The sequence below is a fragment of the Pristiophorus japonicus genome, chromosome 13 (assembly GCF_044704955.1).
Source record: "Pristiophorus japonicus isolate sPriJap1 chromosome 13, sPriJap1.hap1, whole genome shotgun sequence".
NCBI lineage: Eukaryota > Metazoa > Chordata > Chondrichthyes > Pristiophoridae > Pristiophorus > Pristiophorus japonicus.
Window position 1 is genome coordinate 149,979,114 of NC_091989.1, and position 20,889 is coordinate 150,000,002.

Consider the following 20,889-nt stretch of genomic DNA (forward strand, 5'->3'; position numbering starts at 1 on the left):
TCCAAAGATTCACAACCCCCTGAGTGAAGAAAATCTCATCTTAGTCCTACACAGCTGACCCCCTATCCTGAGGCTATGACTCCCAGTGCTAGACTCAACAACCATGGGAAACAACCTCTCAGCATCTACCCTATTAAGCCCTCTAAGAATTTTATGTTTCAACGAGATCACCTCTCATTCTTCTAAACTCCAAAGAATATAGGCCCAGTCTACTCAATCTGTCCTAATAGGATAGCCCTCTCATCCCAGGATGAAGTCTAGTGAACCTTCATTACACCCCGTCTATGACAAGTATATCCTTCCTGAGGTGAGGAGACCAAAACTCTACACAGTACTCCAGGCGTGGTCTCACCAAAGCCTTATATAACTGCAGTAAAACGTTCTTACTCTTCTATGCCAACTCCCTTGTAATAAAGTCTAACATACCATTTGCCTTCCTAATTGCTTGCTGTACCTGCATGTTAACTTGCTGCAATTTGTGTACAAGGACCCCTAAATCCCTCTGAATGCTAACATTTACTAGTCTCGCACCTTTTAAAAAAATATTCTGTTTATCCACTCTTCCAAGTGGATAATTTCACACTTCTCCATCTGCCAACTTCTTGCACAATCACTTAACCCCCACCTTTTGCTCCACCTTTTGCAGCCTCTTTGTGTCCTCCTCACAGCTTATTTTAGGAACTAGCTTTGTATCGTCAGTAAACTTGGATATATTACACTCGGTCCCCTCATCTAAGTCATTGATATAGATTGTAAATAGCTGAGGCCCAAGCACTGATCCTTGCCGTACTCCACGAGTTACAGCCTGCCATCCCGAAAATGGCTTGTTTATTCCTACTCTGTGTTTTCTGTCCGTCAACCATACATCAGTTCATGGTAATATATTACCCCAAATCCCATGAACCCTAATTTTGTGTAATAACCCCCTGTGTGGCACCTTATTGAATGTCTTCTGAAAATTCAAATATACTACTTCCACTGGTGTTCCTCCTTATCTATCCTGCTGGTTGCACCTTCAGAAAAACTTTAATAGATTAGGCTAACACGATTTCACTTTCATAAAACCATGTTAACTCTGCCTATTGTGATTTTTCCAAGTGCCCAATTACCACGTCCTGAATAAAGATTCTAGCTTTTTCCCAACTGGCCTATGGTTCTCTGTCTCTCCCTCCTTTCTTGAACAGTGGGGTTACATTTTCTACCTTCCAATCCACGAGAATCGTTCCAGAATCTAGGGAATTCTGGAAGATCAAAAGCAAAGCATCCACTATCTCTGCAACCAGCTCTCTAAAACCCTAGGGTGCAGGCCATCATGTCCAGGTGTTTATTCACTTTTAATCCCATTAATTTTTCCAGTTCTTTTTCTTTACTAATATTAATTACTTTCAGTTCCTCACACTCATAGATCCTTGGCTCCCCACAATTTCCAGTATAGTCTTTGTGTCCTCCACTGTGAAGACAGATAAAAAATATTATTCCTTATTCCCCATTATAATTTCTCCTCTGCCTCAAAGGGACCCACGTTTACTTTCACTAATCACCCATACTTACTTTCAGTAATCGCTTCCTTCTTACATACTTGTAAAAGCTCTTACAATCATTTTTTATATTTCTTGCTAGTTCACTCTCATATTCTATTTTCTCCCTCTTTGTCAATTTCTTGGTCATCCTTTGTGATTTTTAAAACCCTCCCAATCCTCTGGCTTACTACTCTTTTTGGCAACATTGTAAGCTTCTTCTTTTAATGTAATACTAATCTTGACTTCTCTAGTTAGCCATGGCTGTACCACTTTTCCAGTGGAGTTTTTAATTCCTCAAGGGAATTTATATTCATTGAGAATTATGAATTATGTCTTCAAATGTTTACCATTGCTTATCTACCGTCATATCTTTTAAATTATTTTCCCAATTTTCCTCAGCAGTTCAAGGAATTTGCTCCTCATTTTGCTTGCACAAACTATGATTGTGAGACACTATAATGGCTCTGTCAGCCACCTCCTGCCATGCTTATTAGCTCTGTTGGCTCTGTTTAAAGGGTTCTCCCCAGCACCAAATGGTCCCTTTCCTTCTGTTCCACCTTCTCCAGCACCATCTTTAGACTTTCAACTGTGAAAGGCAGTTCTTACAGTTCTTGCAGACATCTTAGGCACTGCAGGCAAGCTCAAGTCAAAATGTATAAGTTAACTGGCCTTTTAAGAGCTACTGCACTCTTGAATCCAAACCAACTAATTACTATAGTGTTCCCTGCACATTTTCCTTGATGTGTAGATTTAGCCCTGCTATTGGGATATCAGTCCTGTGAATTGCTCTGTTCATTTTCATGGCTATCTCTTTTAACACGTGTTTCCATTTTTTCATTTGGTGCCATCAGTTATGCTTACTGTTCAGTTTCACCACTCCCTCTACCTGTCTGGTAGTAGAATTGTTGGAAGATTGAAGCATTTTGATATTTTACAATAGCCAGTTTTATAAACATCTGGATTTGAGTTACGTGTTTGTTTAAAAGCATTTTGCTCATAAAACATTGACAAAAAGAATAAAAAGTTATATTAAATGTAAGTAAAATAATTTAGATACTTTCCTGAAGATAGTTTAATATATCCTTAATTTTAATTCTGCTGGTAAATTTACAATCTGGTAGAAATACATATGAATTATTAATTTACCGTAGTTTCCTGATAAAACTTATATTAATTTTTTCTGGGAAGCTGCTATAATAACAGCATTGGTGTACATCTTAGAAGTATATCAAGTACTGGGGAGAGAATGTAGTCTTCCAGAGAATGTTCACATCATGTTGAATACCTACATACTCATAGACAGGGCACACTCAGTCTTCCAGCTGTTGCCAGTGAAAGATTTTCTAAATGCTGTGTGTTCATGCTGGTTATATTATGAACAATTCATAGCCAAGTTACCTCATGTACTTCTGTATTCGATCTTCAAAATCCCACAACTTTTTTCATTCCCCTCTATGATCCCTCCACAATCAGTTCACATATTCCCTGGGACAAACGGCTAGGCAACTTTTGGGATCTCTTCCCATTGTTGCTTTGTAACCAGGTGGTAAAGTTAAATGAAGCACTGTTTCCCATCCATCCTGCTCAGGAAGTGCCTTCCATTCCAGTACCTATTTTTTCACAGTATGGACAAATGGTCCTTGACTGCTGAGAAAATCAAGTCAGTAACTTTTGGGAAAGTTTCATGTTCTAGATATTGAACAACAAGATTCACAAAAGAAAAAAGAACAAATTTTGTATATTTTATTATTCGTATTTCAGATGCAACCAGTGAACCAGTTTCAAAGAGTAGAATTTGATAATGAAGCCAGTATTGTAGGTTGTCGTAGGTTTTTAAGTTTTTGGCAGAAAGGATATTATTACTATTTCTTTCTAAATTCCTGAAAAAAATGACATTTGATTTGCTGTTTTTTTGGCTAGTAGATGGCTAATCCATGTAGCCGTCCTTGTGTTACAGTTTTTTGTAACAATTTACGTCAATCAGCCTTTGAACAAAGCTTTTCATGCTTTAATTTAACATTAATAAATTAATTCCTGTTTGTTTGTCTTTTAAAATGGCTAACTGTACATTCAAGATGCACCTTAGCCAAACCCAACCATTAACATGAGTCATCTTATTGTATAATATCGGCATCTTAAATTATTTAAAAAAAATCTTTCTTTCATGCACTTTTGTTCACAGCATTCAAATTCACTTTTCTTTTCATTTATCGACTGTTTTGGCAATGATATTGAGATAAAAGACTGGCCTGAAAGTATAATAAGCTGATGCACTATTTGTTTTTAAGAATATTGTTTGTATTTTGAAGGTGTTGCAAGGTGCACAGTTAATTGCAGTGGCTTCTGCTGAACATCCAGTCAGTGGAGTAGATGGATCACCTCTGCAGGGAAGTGACATCCAGGTGCAATATGTACAACTTGCACCAGTAACAGATCACACCTCAACAGCACAAGTGAGTAACAGAATGGAGACTTAAGTCAATTTATTTCCTCTTTAGTATTTGTTATGTAAGGTAAATCTTGGCTAACAACCCTAAAGCAATATCCTTTGTGTTTTCTTTTGGACAGTTATCTATTGGGGATATAAATGATTTATGAATGAATGTTCCTCTGTTGCTAAATGTGCAAATGTTTCACTGACGTACTGGATGTATTTAGCGCATTCCTGGAGGTCACTACTTTTGGTGCTTTCTCAATTTATATTATTAGCCTCCACCACCATTGCTGGAGTTAATATTAAAAGAGAAGACTCCCAAAAGTCTATGTTTGGAAGACCTAACATAATGGAATAGAAATATTGCTATAACAATACTGCTTTTGAAGGGCATACAAACACATTTCTCCCCACAGCTCTTCTCTGTAGTCGTAGGAAACTAGGTTTAACGTTGCTTGGTGGTTAAAACCATCTGCTTAAAAGTCATTGGGGTAGTTTTTGGTAGCCAAGAGGCCATCGTTATATTGAGGCTCCGTCCTCAGTAAATTTGGCAAGCGAACAGCAGGGAATGTTGGAAATTGCACCAGCTAGGTTAAGTTGCGGGTCGGGGCGGTGGAATGGAAGGTGTGATTGCGGAGGGTTGGGGTCCCGGGGCGGCAATGGCCCAGATTATCTTTGATTTCTTAATCCAGCTCACCTCACTCGGTACTCTTCCACACTCCAACATAACTCGTGATATAAGTACTCATTGTTTCCTACCCATTAGCCAGTTTCTTATCCATTCCTAGAGTTTATCCTGAATCCCCACAGCTTTGATTTTGATAGTTTTTTGTGTGGAAAAAAATTCAAAAGCTTTTGGATGTCGAGGAACACCACATCATAAAACCCGGGTTCTCAGTTCCTCAAATAAGTTGAGGAGGTTTGTCAGGCAAGATATTTCCCTTCTGAATTGATGCTGACTGCTGTTAACTAGGTTATTGTTTACGGATGTTCCTCAAGTCTACTCCTGATTATTTTAATTATTTTACATGGAACGGAAAACTAATGGGTCTATTGTCTCTGTCTGTTCTGTCATCCTTTTTGAAAATGTGCTCCACATTAGTCTACTTCTAATCTACTGGTAGCACTTCAGTGTCTATTGAGTCTTTCATGATGATTATCAGTGCCCCATAGATCTCCTTGCGGTCTCCCTTAGCACTTTGCAATAGATAAATATCACCTATTTCTTGCGCTTTGTTTGTTTGAGTCGATTTAGCCTGTCTAAGACTTGCATCTAATTTATAATAAAATCTTTGATTTAAATTGGTATATCTTTGTTTGGAGTGGGCATGTTGCTCATGTCTTTACTTGTGAATACTTGGTGGAAGTAGCCATTCAAAGGGGGAGAAATTCGGCATGTTAGCAACCCAAATTAGCACCTGGCGGGGGGCGTTCAGGCAGTAGTGGTGGGGCGAATCCCACGCTACACAGAAAATTCACCGGCCCTGTAGTGCTGGTGATAACAGTTGGCGCCTTTCACCATGCAAATCGTGACGTCAGCAAGCATGCAACACTCACTGGGTGCCCGATCTGCAAACTTCAGTAGCGCCTCACACTGACAGTGCCAAGCAGCGGAGGTATGAACCAGCCAGCTGGTGGCTGGCCGGGCACGACTTAAAGGGATGCACCCCAGCTGTCAGAACTTTCACTCCAAAGGTCAGTTAAGAGTGGCAGAGACTGCAAGATGTATTTGCAGCCAAATAAAGGCTGCTTAGTCCCCGGAATGTTATGGGTTGTCAAAGGACTTTGCATTTCATCCTACAACATATCGCTGTTCTGCACTCCCTGAATCATTGGGTGCCTGGTGTGCAGACTCCAGTGACTCTCCCCTTCAATGGCTGGAAGGCGCCTTCGCGAATGCTCACTTCCGATTACATATGTTCGTTATCGCTTGGAGCCTAAGGCCACTTAACTATGCCATTAAGCCATTAACACCTGATTTAGCATTCCCCAACGTTCTTTGAGTGCTGAGACTGAATTTAGCAGGCAGCGAGATTAATTACTGCCTGGTGTTAAACTTCTAACTTCTCAAAAGTTAGCACCCCAACTAGCGCGATACCAAATTTCAATTTACTATTTTGTGCCCATCCTCAGTTTTGAGTCCTGCATCTTTTATGGCTTACACCTCTTTTCTGTTGTACTGAAATAAATTTTCACAGTTATGCTTAGCCTCAGCGGCTATGCCCTTTTCCAGGTCTCTGTTTATACCTCTGATCATCCTTGCCGCAAGTTTCTGCATTTTCTAATATTCATCCCAGTGAACCACATCTCCTTTCACCCTGCAGGATTTGTACTGGCCAGTTTCAGTCTTTATCTCATTTTAATTTTTTTTAATCCATTTGGGTCATGTTTGCTTAGTCTGATCTTGTTGATTTTGATAATGTATTTATCCTGCATGCTCAGCATTATGCCTTTAAAGGTATTCTGACATAGTGAGGTGTGTTGAACACCTTTCCCCAATTTATTTGCTTTCGTTGTTCCCTTGTTTCATCAAATTTAGCCCTTTTACAATTCTGCTCTGAGACATTTTTGACTCCCAGATTAGGTTAATCTGTATCATTTTGTTGCCATCGTCCCCAGTGATGCAAGACCCTCCACCAACTCTAACTCTAGCTCCTCCATGGCCTGCTCTATCCCTGCAGCCTTCTTCAAGCTTATGTCCCCTGTCATACCCTTTGGTCTTCCAACTCTTGAGTTTTGTGAATTCTTAACCCCAGAGCCTTCAGCCATCTCGGCCCCACCCTCTTGAGAGCTCGACTCCACCTCTTCACTCTCCACGTTTACAAACTTTCTCAAACTCCAGCTTTTCAACCAAGTTTTAAGTCAGCCCTCCTAATCTGTATCTCTATGACTGCACCTGTTCCTTATTTATTCCTATGGATTTTACTTTCCCACCCTCTGTAGGATGCCTTGCATTTAGGGGTACAGTATATATGAAAGTTGTTGTTCTTCTGTTCCTCCTCCTCCTTGTCAACTTTCTTCTCCTCCTCCTCTCATTTCCTCCTTCTTCCTCTTCCTCCTGTTTCCTCTTCCTCTCATTCCTTTACTGTTTACTACCAAGCCATATACCTCCTTTGACCAAGTGGGTACAGTAGACACCCTGTCCCAAGGTTATCACCAATATTGATACACATGAAGTACTGTGCACGGGAACAACTTAGTAGAGACTTTCCATCTGATTACTCTCCCCACCCCCTCTATAGGTGGAGGCACCTGCCTGCTATTCATGATACCTGCTGTAACATAGCTTAGCTAAAGAATTCAGTAGAATGAAGGAACAAATCAGTATTTTATTACTCCATAGAACTGTGCATTGCATTGCTTTGCCTTTATTTCCCTTAATTTACTCTCTCTGATTTTCGCTCCCTTAAGTCCAAGGGACGTAGACTTGAACGGATATAGCAGACAACTGATTTAGCTATTCACTGTCAGATCTGGCTGGACCACATAAAGCACTATCGGGTCCTGCTCTCATCTGCCAAAATCGCTCACTATTGCAGAATCATTCTGGAATGTAATATATACCCCAGCTTCTATTCTCCACTGCTAATCATTTTTAAAACCCCTCTTCCCAGTCTCTATCCTCACCCCGACTATAAGTGTGAGGAGCTCATGGACTTCTTTGTCTCTAAGATTGAGTCCATCCGTTCAGCTGCCTCTGCCTCTTCCCTTCCTTCCCTAGCCCACCCAGCCAAACTTCCTCTAAGGAAGCCCCCTCCCCTAGCCCTGACCTTGCATCTTTCTCCAGTTTCTCTCCAATCTCCCCTCATGACCTTTCCGAGCTCATCCTGGTCAGTAGACCCACTTCCTGCTCCCTTGACCCTATTCCCACCAAACTGCTGACCACCCAACTTCCTTTTCTGGCCCTCATGTTAGCTAATATTGTTAACGGTTTACTCTTCTCAGGTACTGCCCCCCTCTCCCTCAAATCTGCTATCATCACCCCTCCTCAAAAAAACAACCCTCGATCTCTCCGTCCTTGCAAACTACTGCCTCATCTCCAACCTTCCTTTCCTCTCCAATGCCCTTGAACGTGTTGTCGCCTCCTAAATCTGAGCCCAACTTTCCTACAATTCCACGTTTGAATCCCTCCAATCCAGTTTCCGTGCCTGCCGCAGTACCGAAACGGCTCTCATCAAAGTCATAAATTACATCCTTTGTGACTGTGACAAAGGCAAACTATCACTCCTCGTTCTTCTTCACTTATCTACAGCCTTTGATACGGCTGACCACTCTATCCTTCTCCATCCCCTCTCCACTGTTGTCCAGCTGGGTGGGACTGCACTTGCCTGGTTCCATTCTTATCTATCTAATCGTAGCCAGAGAATCACCTGCAACAGCTTTTACCCACCCCTGCATCGTTACCTTTGGTGTTCCCCAATGATCTATCCTTGGCCCCATCAAATACTCATCTACATGTTGCCCCTTGGCGACATCATCCAGAAACGCAGCATCAGTTTCCACATGTACGCTGATGACCCCCAGCTCTACCTCACTACCCCTCCACGGTCTCTAAATTGTCAAACTGTATGACCAACATCCAGTTCTGGATGAGCAGAAATGTTCTCCAGTTGAATACTGGGAAGACCCAAACCATTGTTTTCGGTTCCCACCACAAATTCCATTCCCTCGACACTGACTCCATCCCTCTCCCCAACTCCTTTCTGAAGTTGAACCAGACTGTTCGCAACCTTGGTATCATGTTTGACCTTGAAATGAACTTTTGACCACATATCCACAGCATAACTGAGACCGCCTGTTTTCACCTCCGTACCATCGCCCGTCTCTGCCCTTGCCTCAGCTCATCCGCTGCTGAAGCCCTCATCCATTCCTTTGTTACCTCTCGACTTGACTATTCCAACGCAGTCCTGGCTGGCCTCCCACATTCTACCCTACATAAACTAGAGGTGATCCAAAACTCGGCTGCCTGTGTCCTAACTCGCACCAAGTCCCGCTCACCCATCACCCCTGTGCTCGCTGACCTACATTGGCTTCCGGTCAAGCAGCGCCTCGATTTGAAAATTCTCATCCTTATTTTCAAATCCTCAATGGCTTCGCCCCTCCCTATCTCTGTAAATCTCCTCCACCGCCCCCCGCCCCCCCCCCCCACCAGGATGTCTGCGCCCCTCTAATTCTGCCCTCCTGAGCATCCCTGATTGTAATTGCTCAATCATTCCATGCCTTCTGTTGCCGAGGTCCCAAGCTCTGGAACTCCCTGCCTAAACCTCGCCAACTCTCTTTTCCTCCTTCAAGACGCTGCTTAAAATATACCTCCTTGGTCACCTGCGCCAATTTCTACTTATGCGGCTCGCATAATACTGCTGTGAAGCGCCTTGGGACGTTTCACTACGTCAAATGCGCTATATAAATACAAGTTGTTGTTGTTGTTCCAGAAATGTTTTCGGCAGTGGTTTAACATTTGTTTCAAGTATACAGATTTGTGTTGCATCCCATGATGAAACAGTGATCATTGCGATTGATTAAGAAACATACTTTGTAATCTTTTGGTAGGAATTCTGAAAAAATATTATGCATGAATGGCCTCAGAAATTAGACATAAAACACATGCTTTAATTTACTTACTGTTTATTTAGTTTACTTGAAAAGACGTGTCTTGAGAAGCTTTTATTTGTAATTTGATTACAGTTCAACAAATTAGTTGTTACCTTATAAGTAAAATAGTACTGTTTTAGTCGTATGCCATTGATGTTTGCACAAAAAGTATTTCTAACAGCCCAGCTTGCTTTTGTATTGTAGTGCTCAATCCACAAGAGTCTAACTAAAGAGTATCAGTATCACTGTAATATTCACATAGTCTAGGCCACAGGATAGCATTGCATCGTCATGAAAAAATCTTTTACTTTTCTGTCATTCTGGAGCCGAAGAGCTTCTTTATACTGCATAGTTCTTCATTTATATACAAAAAACGAGCTCAGTTATACAAGAGTGAAATTATTGAAATACAGTAATTTTCAATACTTTAACAATGTAGTACATATACTTATCAAAATAGCTTTGTTACTTTCTTGCCACGACTAATATGCAAGAATCATGGTTCTGTGCTGCCCCACAATTTTTTCCCAATGCCTCTGTGGCAAGGTATCAGAAAAAAAATTTAACTTCAATATTTCTATCTTCTTTGTGTTTTTAAAGTAGAGTTTATTATTTTTAAAATAGTAAAAATCTGGGACAGCCTGGTAGTACTTCTCATTGGCAGCATATTAATAGCAGCATCACTTAATATTTAAGAACTATGCTTTCAATAGTCAACCATACTCCATTCTCAATCTAAGCCAGGGAGGGACCAAAGAGAAATTGCAGCAGCTCTTCGTAATAGAGAGAAAGTCAAACGTGTGTGTTGCCACCCTGTCAGTACTTCCTGGTGATAGTCAAAAGGGCATTTCCGAAGTTCTAAAAGCAGATTCCATACTTACACTCTTGTCCATGACTTTCAAACAATAGGAAGAAAATGGAGGTTCTATGTCCTTCACGAGAAGGTAAATGCCAATACGCAAAAAATGGTTTTATCAAGGCTTGTCTTTATTTTCCCAAGTTAGGTTTTGAGTATGGGTATTGGTCACAGTTTATGAACTGTGTATAATACATTATTTTAAGGCTGTGTCTATTTGTACTAACAAAGACAGCCATTTCTCTTGAGTGGCTCTCCATTTTCACATAACCTATTGCTGATTGGTCCCCTTGGAGGATAAGCCACACCCTGAAGTTCCTCTGGAATGTGTAACAGGAACCGTCCAGCCCAAGTTCTGACTGACTTTCCAATTTGTAATTCGATCCATTTTGACTTCAGAAGCCACAGAGGATAGATCTCCCCAAAAGCCACCAAGTTCCAGCCAAAGTCCATTACGCCAGCGTAAGTGCATCCCTCTGCCACCTGAAGACCCCTACCCCAGCACATGTGCTGCCTCCCCCAGCCAAGTTCCAACCGAAGTCCCTTACCCCAGCGCACGTACATCCCTCCTTCAGCCGAAGTCCCTTACCCATGCGCAAGACCTTACCTTACCCCGCCCCTCCCATAGATGGGGGATTGTGTGCGGAATGTTAACAGGTTTATTGGGTATGAAGTGACTCGTGACAGTGCCGTGACTTCTGGATTTCATCCATCCCAGCGATGTCCCTTGTAACACACGCACCGAGCTTGCACGCACCAAGGGGTTGGAAGAACGTGATCTGTCTTCCCGAGTTCCCTCTCTCCCCTCCGATCCCCCACCCCCACCTGTGTCTCTCTTTCCTCCCCCGCCCCCCCCACCCCCGGGCTCTCTGTCTCTCTCTCTCTCTCTCCCACCTCCCTGCCCCAATCTCTCTCTCTTTCCCCCTGCCCCAATCTATCTCTCTCTCTCTCTCTCCCTCCGCCCAGGCTCCCTCTCTCCCCCCAAGCTCTCTCTTGCTTCTCGCTCTCTCTACCTGCCCCCCCCGCCACCCCATCCCACCGCGGCCTGCTCAGGGCTCGCTGCTGTGGGTGGCATGCGGCCCGCTCGGGGCTCGGCGCTGCGGGGGTCTCGGAGGCTTGGCGGATGCGTTCGGCTGCTGCTGGATGAGTCGGAGGTAACATGGTGTTGAACCCATGCGCAGAAAAGTGTTAGTGGGAATTGTGCTAAGTGGGTTGGTGGGGGGTGTTGGTAGGGGGCGGCGGATTCGGTGATATTTGTTGCTCCGTTATTTTAATACCATAAAGTATGTACTTTGTGTAAATCACTTAAATTCTGTAAGTATTCCACTGGATCATTTAAAAACATAATCCAGATTTAAATTTAAACCAGTCTCTGAAGAAAAGGAATATAAGCTTATTTTTCAGAAGCAAGATGAAAGTGAGTGTGCTCCACCCTTCAGCACACAATTATTGAGAGGTCCAGCATGCACGGCATTAACCTAAGTTGGAAGCTCGCATGCCCTCTGGGAGGTACCATTTAATGCATTGTGCACAATTATTGCCCTTTTGCACACGGTCTTTAATTGCCTGAGCAGCATTTCTTGAAGATGAGGGTGACAATTGAGGATCAGCAAACAGTTACTCTGGTGCCCAGGTCAAGGTACTCCGCTGCGGTCGAGGAATTTCTTAGTGGGGTCAACAGGGATGGTTGCAGAGATAGTCTTGGTCTCCTAAAAGCCATCCAGCTACTGATTCTTCTCCTTCAAAAAATGCAGGAACTATGGACTGCCCCACAATGAAAGCATCACAGCAGATTTCTGGATAACAGCCACTGATGTGCATGATGATGTTTTGGAGTTCAAATCTTCTCTTCATGAAAGTTGAGCTGAAGAATAGTCCCCAAAATAATTGGTCCGTGGAAAATTGGGTACCCAAGGATTCAGGTGCACAATATCCTGGGCCCAATTTTGCAACCCATGCTTGCTACATGGGGCTGGACAAAAGCTTAATTGTTGATACAGTGTTCAGTTGTCATGAACATACATGTACTTTAAGTAAAGTTTCTATCCAGAGTGGTGCCTTGTCCTTTGGTGCATTGTTTTGTATTCTTTGTTAGATGGTAGTGTTTCATAAAGATGTCCTTTTGTGATTTTTGTAACATTTGTAATGTGCATCCTCATCTATAACTAAATAAATTAAAGCCAAGGACTAAACATAATGAGACCACTTAAATGTTGATGTGCCATAACCAACAACAACAATTTGCATTTATATAGCACCTTTAAAGAGGAGATGGTTTGAATACAGTCGGGATATATTCCCACCAGGGGGAAACGTAGGGCAACCAAAGCTAAAGCTCTCTGGATGACGAAAGAGGTAGAGAGTAAGATGAAGCAGAACAAGGGGGCGTATGATAGATGTCAGGTTGAGAATATAAGTGAGAACCAGGCTGAATATAGAAAGTTCCGAGGGGAAGTGAAAAAGGAAACAAGAGGGGCAAAGAGAGAATATGAGAACAGATTGACAGCTAACATAAAAGGGAATCCAAAAGTCTTCTATCGGCATATAAATAGTAAACGGGTAGTAAGAGGAGAAGTAGGGACCAAAATGGAGACCTACGCATGGAGGCAGAGGGCATGGCTGCGGTACTAAATGAGTAATTTGCATCTGTCTTCTCTAAGGAAGAAGTGAAAGTCATAGTGAAAGAGGAGTTGGTTGAGATACTGGACGGGATAAAAATTGATAAGAAGGAGGTACTAGAAAGGCTGGCTGTACTTAAAGTAGATAAGTCACTAGGACTGGATGGGATGCATCCGAGGATGCTGAGGGAAGTAAAGGTGGAAAAGGTGCCAGAGGACTGCAGAATTGCAAATGTTACCCCCTTGTTTAAAAAAGGGTGTAAGGATAAACCCAGCGACTACAGGCCAGTCAGTTTAACCTCGGTAGTGGGGAAGCTTTTAGAAATGATAATCAGGGACAAAACTAACAGTCACTTGGACAAGTGTTGATTAATTAAGGAAAGGCAGCACGGATTTGTTAAAGGCAAATCGTGTTTAACTAACTTGATTGAGTTTTTTGATGAGGTAACAGAGAGGGTTGATGAGGGCAATGCAGTTGATGTGGTGTAAATGGACTTCCAAAAGGCGTTTGATAAAGTGCCACACATTGGGCCCAAGTTTCGGCCTCAGTTGCTCCTGATTTTTTGGAGCAACTGGTGTAGAACGGAGTATCTTAGAAATTCAAATTCTCGGCATTTAGTTTGCTCCAGTTCTAGTCAGTTAGAACAGTTTCACTTTGGAACAGAATTTTTTTTTCAAAAGGGAGCGTGTCCGGCCACTTGCGCCTGTTTTCAAAGTTTCGGCAGTGAAAACTTACTCCAAACTAACTTAGAATGGAGTAAGTGAAGATTTTTGTACGCTCGAAAAAAACCTTGTCTACATTTTAGAAAATCAGGCGTAGGTTACAAATCAGGCGTAGAGAATGGGGAGGGGGGGGGGGTTTAAAGGGAAGTTTACAAACATTAAACACTTCAGTTTTACAAATAAAGAGCCATCATCAATAATAAATGATAAAAACATCAATAAATCAACCAATAAATCAATCCAAAAAAATTAATAAGAAATAATTTTTTAAAAATCAATAAATAAAACATTTTCTACTTACCGACTGCAGCACCGGGAGCCCTCCAACAGCGTGCTGGGATGCCCTCCCCCCCCCCCCCCCCCCCCCCCAGTGTGTCTCTGTCAGTGTCTCTATCTCTCTGTCTGTCTGCCTGTGTGTGTCTCTCTCTGTCTGTCAGTGTCTGTGTTTCTGACAGTGAGGTGAGGGGGAGGAGGGGGGTAGAGGGAGAGAGGGGGGGGGCAGGGGGAGGGGATGGAGGGGGGCAGGGGGAGGGGATGGAGGGGGGCAGAGGGGGAGGGATGGAAGGGGGAGGGATGGGGGGAAGGGGGAGAAGGGGGGGGAGAGCAGGAGGAGGAGAAGGGGAAGGGGGGGAGAGGAGAGAAGGAGAAGGGGAGGGGGGAGGAGAAGGGGAAGGGGGGAAGGAGATGGGGGGGGAAAGGAGATGGGGGGGGAAAGGAGATGGGGGGGGAAAGGAGAAGGGGGGGGAGGCTGAACGGGCCGGGCCCATCCCCAGCACCAGATTTACAGATAGGTGGTGTTGGGTCGGGTCGGGGGTTGGGAACGCGGGTCGGGTCGGGGGGAGCGCGGGTCGGGGTCGGGAGCGCGGGTTGGGTCCTGTCCGGTCCGGGGGGGGGGTGGCGGTTGGGAGCACGGGTCGGGTGGGGGGGGGGGGGAGGATGGAGGTCGGGTTGGTTCAGGTAGGCGGGGGGAGGGAGGGAGTGCGGGTCGGTTCGTGTCAGGGGCGGGGGGAGGGAGGTCAGGTTGGGTCGGGTCCGGGGTTGGGGGGGGGGGGTCGGGAGCGCGGGTCGGGTCGGGTGGGTGGTGGGAGGGAGAGGGAGGTCAGGTCGGGTGGGGGGGGGGAGGGAGCGCGGGTAGGGTCCAGTCCGGGGGGGAGGGTCCGGTCCTGGTGGGGGGGGAAGCGGGAGTCGAGTCGGGTCGGGAGGAAGCAGGAGCTGGGCGCGGGAGGCAGCCTTATGCATGCAGCCCCAATGAGGCCATTCGGCCAGGGCTAGGGGCTGCGTGCTTCGGGCCCCTCCCACACAGCTTTGGGCGCCTGGAGCTACTGCACATGCGCGCCCACTGCAGCGCGCATGTGCAGAGGTCCCGGCACTGTTTTCAGCGCAGAGACCTAGCTCCGCCCCCGACAGCTCGTGCTGCGCCGTGCCCGGCTCAAGAGGACCAGCAGGGAGCCGGAGAATCTTGAAGTTTTTTTTAGGCGCACTTTGTGGCGCGAAAAACCGGCGTCCAGGTCGGGGCTGCGCCGTTCTAGGCGCGGCCCGAAACTTGGGCCCAATAGGTTTGCCAGCAAAGTTGAAGCCCATGGAATAAAAGGAACAGTGGCAACATGGATACGAAATTGACGAAGTGAAAGGAAACAGAGAGCAGTGGTGAACGGTTATTTTTCAGACTGGAGGAAGGTATACAGTGGTGTTCCCCAGGGGTCGGTTCTAGGACCACTGCTTTTCTTGACATATATTAATGACTTATGGCTAGAAATTCCCCAACCTTGTGCCCGTTTTTTCGGCGCTATGTTGCTGTTTTTGGTGAAAAACAGTGATCTGCAAATTGCGCCGGCGTTTTTTAAATACCGCTGAAAAGCAAGACTGGAAATACCGCTTTCCCTTTAAATTTGTCTTTTGGCGCACCCGTATTCTGGGAGAAAAAAAACGCCCAAGAAAAACCTGCGTTGCAGCCCCAAGGACAGTGGTAGGTGTGAAGACCTGCAAGTTAAAGTTTTTATTTTTAATTTTTTTTCAGCAATTCAATAGTTAAGTATTATGTGAATGTTTTGTGATTTTTTTTGTTGTTTTTTGCAATTTTTTTGGTGTTTTCCCTTCTCCCAAGGCTTCTCTCACATTGGTAATCAGTTTCGGACGAAAGTTGGTGAGGACCACGGTTTCCGCCGCGAATCCTCGTGTAACGCCGAATTTTACCGCTGGGTGCATTTTCTAACAAAACTTCGGCCTTTAAAAAAAAAGTGGTATTTTTGGCGAAAAATGCTCCAAAAAGTACCGCTATCACCAAACGACGAATTTCCAGCCCATGGACTTGAGTGTACAAGGTACAATTTAAAAATTTTCAGATGACACAAAACTTGGAAGTATAGTGAACAGCGAGGAGGATAGTGATAGACTTCAAGAAAACAAAGACAGGCTGGTGGAATGGACGGATACGTGGCAGATAAAATTTAACGCAGAAAAGTACGAAGTGATACTTTTGGTAGGAAGAGCGAGTAGAGGCAATATAAACTAAAGGGTACAATTTTAAAGGAGGTACATGAACAGAGAGACCTGGGGGAATATGTACACAAATCATTGGAGGTGGCAAGGCAGGTTGAAAAAGCAGTTAAAAAAGCATACCGAGCCTGAGCTTCATAAATAGAGGTATAGAGTACAAAAGCAAGGAATTTATGATGAACCTTTATAAAACACTGGTTCGGGCTCAACCGGAGTATTGTGTCCAATTCTAGGCACCACAATTTAGGAAGGATGTGAATGTCTTAGAGAGGGTGCAGAAAAGCTTTACCAGAATGGTTCCAGGGACCAGAGAGACTTTAGCTATATGGATAAGAACATAAGAAATAGGAGCAGGAGTAGACCATACGGCCCCTCGAGCCTGCTCCGCCATTTAATACAATCCGAATGGCTGATCCGATCATGGACTCAGGTCCCCTTCCCTGCCCGCTCCCCATAACCCCTTAATCCCTTATTGGTTAAGAAACCGTCTATCTATGTCTTAAATTTATTCAATGTCCCAGCTTCCACAGCTCTCTGAGGCTTCGAATTCCACAGATTTACAACCCTTTGAGAGAAGAAATTCCTCCTCATCTCAGTTTTAAATGGGCGGCCCCTTATTCTAAGATTATGCCCCCTAGTTCTAGTCTCCCTTATCAGTGGAAACATCCTCTCTGCATCCACCTTGTCAAACCCCCTCATAATCTTATACGTTTCGATAAGATAACCTCTCATTCTTCTGAATTCCAATGAGTAGAGGCCCAACCTCCTCAACCTTTCCTCATAAGTCAACCCCCTTATATCCGGAATCAACCTAGTGAACCTTCTCTGAACTGCCTCCAAAGCAAGTATATTCTTTTGTAAATATGGAAACCAAAACTGCACACAGTATGTGGCCTCACCAATACCCTATATAACTGTAGCAAGACATCCCTGCTTTTATACTCCATCCCCTTTGCAATAAAGGCCAAAATTCCATTGGCCTTCCTGATCACTTGCTGTACCTGCATACTAACCTTTTGTGTTTCATGCACAAGTACCCCCAGGTCCTGCTGTACTGCAGCACTTTGCAATTTTTCTCCGTTTAAATAATAATTTGCTCTTCGATTTTTTTTCTGCCAAAGTGCATGGCCTCACAATTTCCAACATTATACTCCATCTGCCAAATTTTTGCCCACTCACTTAGCCTGTCTATGTCCTTTTGCAGATTTTTTGTGTCCTCCTCACACATTGCTTTTCCTCCCATCTTTGTATCCTCAGCAAACTTGGCTACGTTACACTCGGTCCTTTCTTCCAAGTTGTTAATGTAGATTGTAAATAGTTGGAGTCCCAACACTGATCCCTGCGGCACCGCACTAGTTACTGATTGCCAACCCGAGAATGAACCATTTATCCCGACGCTCTGTTTTCTGTTAGATAGCCAATCCTCTATCCACGCTAATATATTACCCCCAACCCCATGAACTTTTATCTTGTGCAGTAACCTTTTATGTGGCACCTTGTCAAATACCTTCTGGAAGTCCAAGTACACCACATCCACTGGTTCCCCTTTATCCACCCTGTTCGTTACATCCTCAAAGAACTCCAGCAAATTTGTCAAACATGACTTTCCTTTCATAAATCCATGCTGACTCTGCCTGACAGAATTATGCTTTTCCAAATATCTTGCTGCTGCTTCTTTAATAATGGACTCCAACATTTTCTCAACCACAGTTGTTAGGCTAACTGGTCTATAGTTTCCTGCTTTTTGTCTGCCTCCTTTTTTAAATAGGGGCATTACATTTGCAGTTTTCCAATCTGCTGGGACCTCCCCAGAATCCAGGGAATTTTGGTAAATTACAACCAATGCATCCACTATCCCTGCCATTACTTCTCTTAAGACCCTAGGATGCAAGCCATCGGGTCCAGGGGATTTATCTGCCTTTAGTCCCATTATCTTACTGAGTACCACCTCCTTAGTGATTGTGATTGTGTTTTGTTCCTCCCCCATATAGCCCCTTGACTATCCATGTTGGAATATTGTTTGTGACCTCTACCGTAAAGACTGATACAAAATATTTGTTCAGAGTTTCTGCCATCTCCATGTTCCCTGTTACTAATTCCCTGTCCTCTAAGGGACCAACATTTACTTTAGCCACTCTTTTCCATTTTATATACCTACAGAAACTCTTGCTATCTATTTTTGTATTTCGTGCTAGTTTACTTTCATAGTCTATCTTCCCTTAATCATTTTTTTAGTCATTCTTTGCTGGCTTTTAAAAGCTTCCCAATCTTCTGTCCTCCCACTAGTTTTGGCCACATTGTATGCCCTTGAATTTAATTGGATACCGTCCTTTATTTCTTTAGACTGGAGAAGCTGGGATTGTTCTCCTTAGAGCAGAGAAAGTTGAGAGGAGATTTGATATAGTTGTTCAAAATCCTGAGGGGTCTAGACAGAGTAGATAGAGAGAAACTGTTCCCATTAGCAGAAGGTCGATAACCAGAGGACACAGATTTAAGCTAATTGGCAGAAGAACCAAAGGTGACATGAGGGGTAACTTTTTTACGCAACGAGTGGTTAGGATCTGGAATTCACTGCCTGAAAGGGTGGTGGAGGCAGATTCAATTGTGGCTTTCAAAAGGAAATTGGATAAGTACCTGAAGAATTTTTTTTACGGGGCTATGGGGAAAGGGTGAGGGAGTGGGACTTGTCAAGAGCAGGCAGAGGCTCAACAGGCCGAATGGCCACCTTCTGTGCTACAACCATTCCGTGATTCTATGAAAATGATCAAAGACGCCTCACGGGCGCGTTATCAAACAAAATTTGACACTGAGCCACATAAGGAGATACTGGGACAGGAAAGAGATAGCTTTTAAGGAGCATCTTAAAAGGAGGAGAGAGTGGTAGAGGCAGGAGAGGCTTAGGGAAGGAATTTCACAGCTGAGGGCACAGGCACAGCCGCCAATAGTAGGGCAATTAAAATTGGGAATGCGCAAGAATTGGAAGAGCGCACAGGGAATAAATGAATTTGTGTGGCAACAGTACAAATACTTCGATAATTTTATCCCTATATCTGTTATTTTTTTAAGAACAAAACACAAGACTTTAAGATGTTGAATTTCTGCCAGGGTTCTCGCAATCGTCCGATGTACTTTCCGCGTAAGATCTGCAGAAAACCCGGAGAGACAGCACAAATTGTATATATGTGCGATTACTTCTTGCACAATTATGGAAGTAGGTTGGTTGTAGTAAGAGTGGCTTCTAAAAATTAAATGAATATCTGCAACCTCCTTCATGATGCATGCTATGAGAAATGCCTAGAAACAAGTGGAGTGCAGAATAGGTACTTAGCATTCCATCATGGAGAATCAACATGTTCAGTGTCAATGCATTCATGCTTCCAAGTAAATCAAGTACAGGCACTATTACATTTGATATTGATTCATTGCATCCTTATTTCCAATTCACCAAAATCAGGAATGAATTTGCAACTGATTCATCATTCATTTACAGCAACTACAGAACTATTTGAAGTGTAAATTTGATTGATAACGAAAAGCCAAGATATCATTAAATTCTGTGCAAGTCCTGACTGAAATGGAAGAATTTGACTTCAAGAATCACATTTTACTCACGTGAGGCCAATTCGGCAATTGTTAGATCTCTTAATTTTAATGAAATACGAACTCCGATGGTAGTTTTAACGTTTTAATCTTGGCAGAGAGTAACAAGCTGCTGGCTGATTGCCAGTTTCTTTGTCTTACTGAAACCACATGGTCAAAATGGCTGTATTTATACCTGGATCAATTTACAGAAAAGAACTCACCTTCTTTGACCTTATTGGCTCACTACCCAAGGTCCGAAAATGTCAAGTTGATTGATGATTTAACGCAATGTGGCTGAAATGCATGTAGCATCTCTGACTTATTGTCTGTGAATTTTCACAGCCTGTCTAAATGCAGCCTGTTTGAATTCTCTATCAATCCCCCCTTTGATTCTTTCACAAACTGAATCATAAACCATCAGATATCACTGGTTAAACATTCTACAAAATAATTTCATACATGTTAATAGAGTTTCCTTCTAAAATTTGTTGATGTGTTTCGCCACATGTCCGGACTAGTAGCTTCCACACAAATTTACACCAACCCGAGTTCCATCGTGGCCACAATGGAAGTCTGGTTTTAGTAGGTTAATTAACCTTATTCCAATTTAATCCAAATCATTATCTTAATTCAACCAGTAAACAACCTTTCCTTAAGCATAACATACCCCTGTGCCACGTATAGACGGTCTGCAGGGACTTGCAAGGTGTCTCACCTGCGGGGCAGCCGCCTGGTCGCAACAACATTTAATCAACATAAACAAACAATATAAAAGTAAAAGGTATTTACATGTAATTCCCTTGGTACTCTACTATTTTCCTTTGGTGCAGAGGGTCGGCTAGTAAGAAGTAGGCCTATGCCTAGAATACCTACAATCAATACTACAGTAAATTTATACATTTTCGCGAAAAGTAATTGTCGTTATTAGATTTCAGCTTCAGTTATGGATGCTCGTTTAACGTGTGAAGCATGGATCCAGGCTTTCTTTCCTTGGACTTTAACAGCTGCCTGGGTGGTCAATAACACTTGATAAGGTCCCTCCCACTTGGCACCCAAAGGTTCTTTATG

The 20,889-nt window shown here is 43.4% G+C and overlaps 1 protein-coding gene across 16 annotated transcripts in view; it reads left to right on the forward strand.

Moving 5' to 3' along the window:
• banp (BTG3 associated nuclear protein) overlaps nt 1–20,889 on the forward strand; it is a 392,933-nt gene that overhangs the window by 344,460 nt on the left and 27,584 nt on the right. For 10 of the 16 annotated variants that reach the window (XM_070898117.1, XM_070898113.1, XM_070898120.1 and 7 more), the window contains one exon: nt 3,830–3,973. The exons of 2 other annotated variants lie outside the window; for them this stretch is intronic. In XM_070898117.1, coding sequence (XP_070754218.1) covers nt 3,830–3,973 — 144 coding nt within the window. Of the gene's footprint in view, nt 1–3,829; nt 3,974–12,156; nt 12,335–20,889 lie in introns of those variants that run through there. 4 more of the 16 variants (XM_070898122.1, XM_070898127.1, XM_070898123.1 and 1 more) reach the window with 3 other exon arrangements.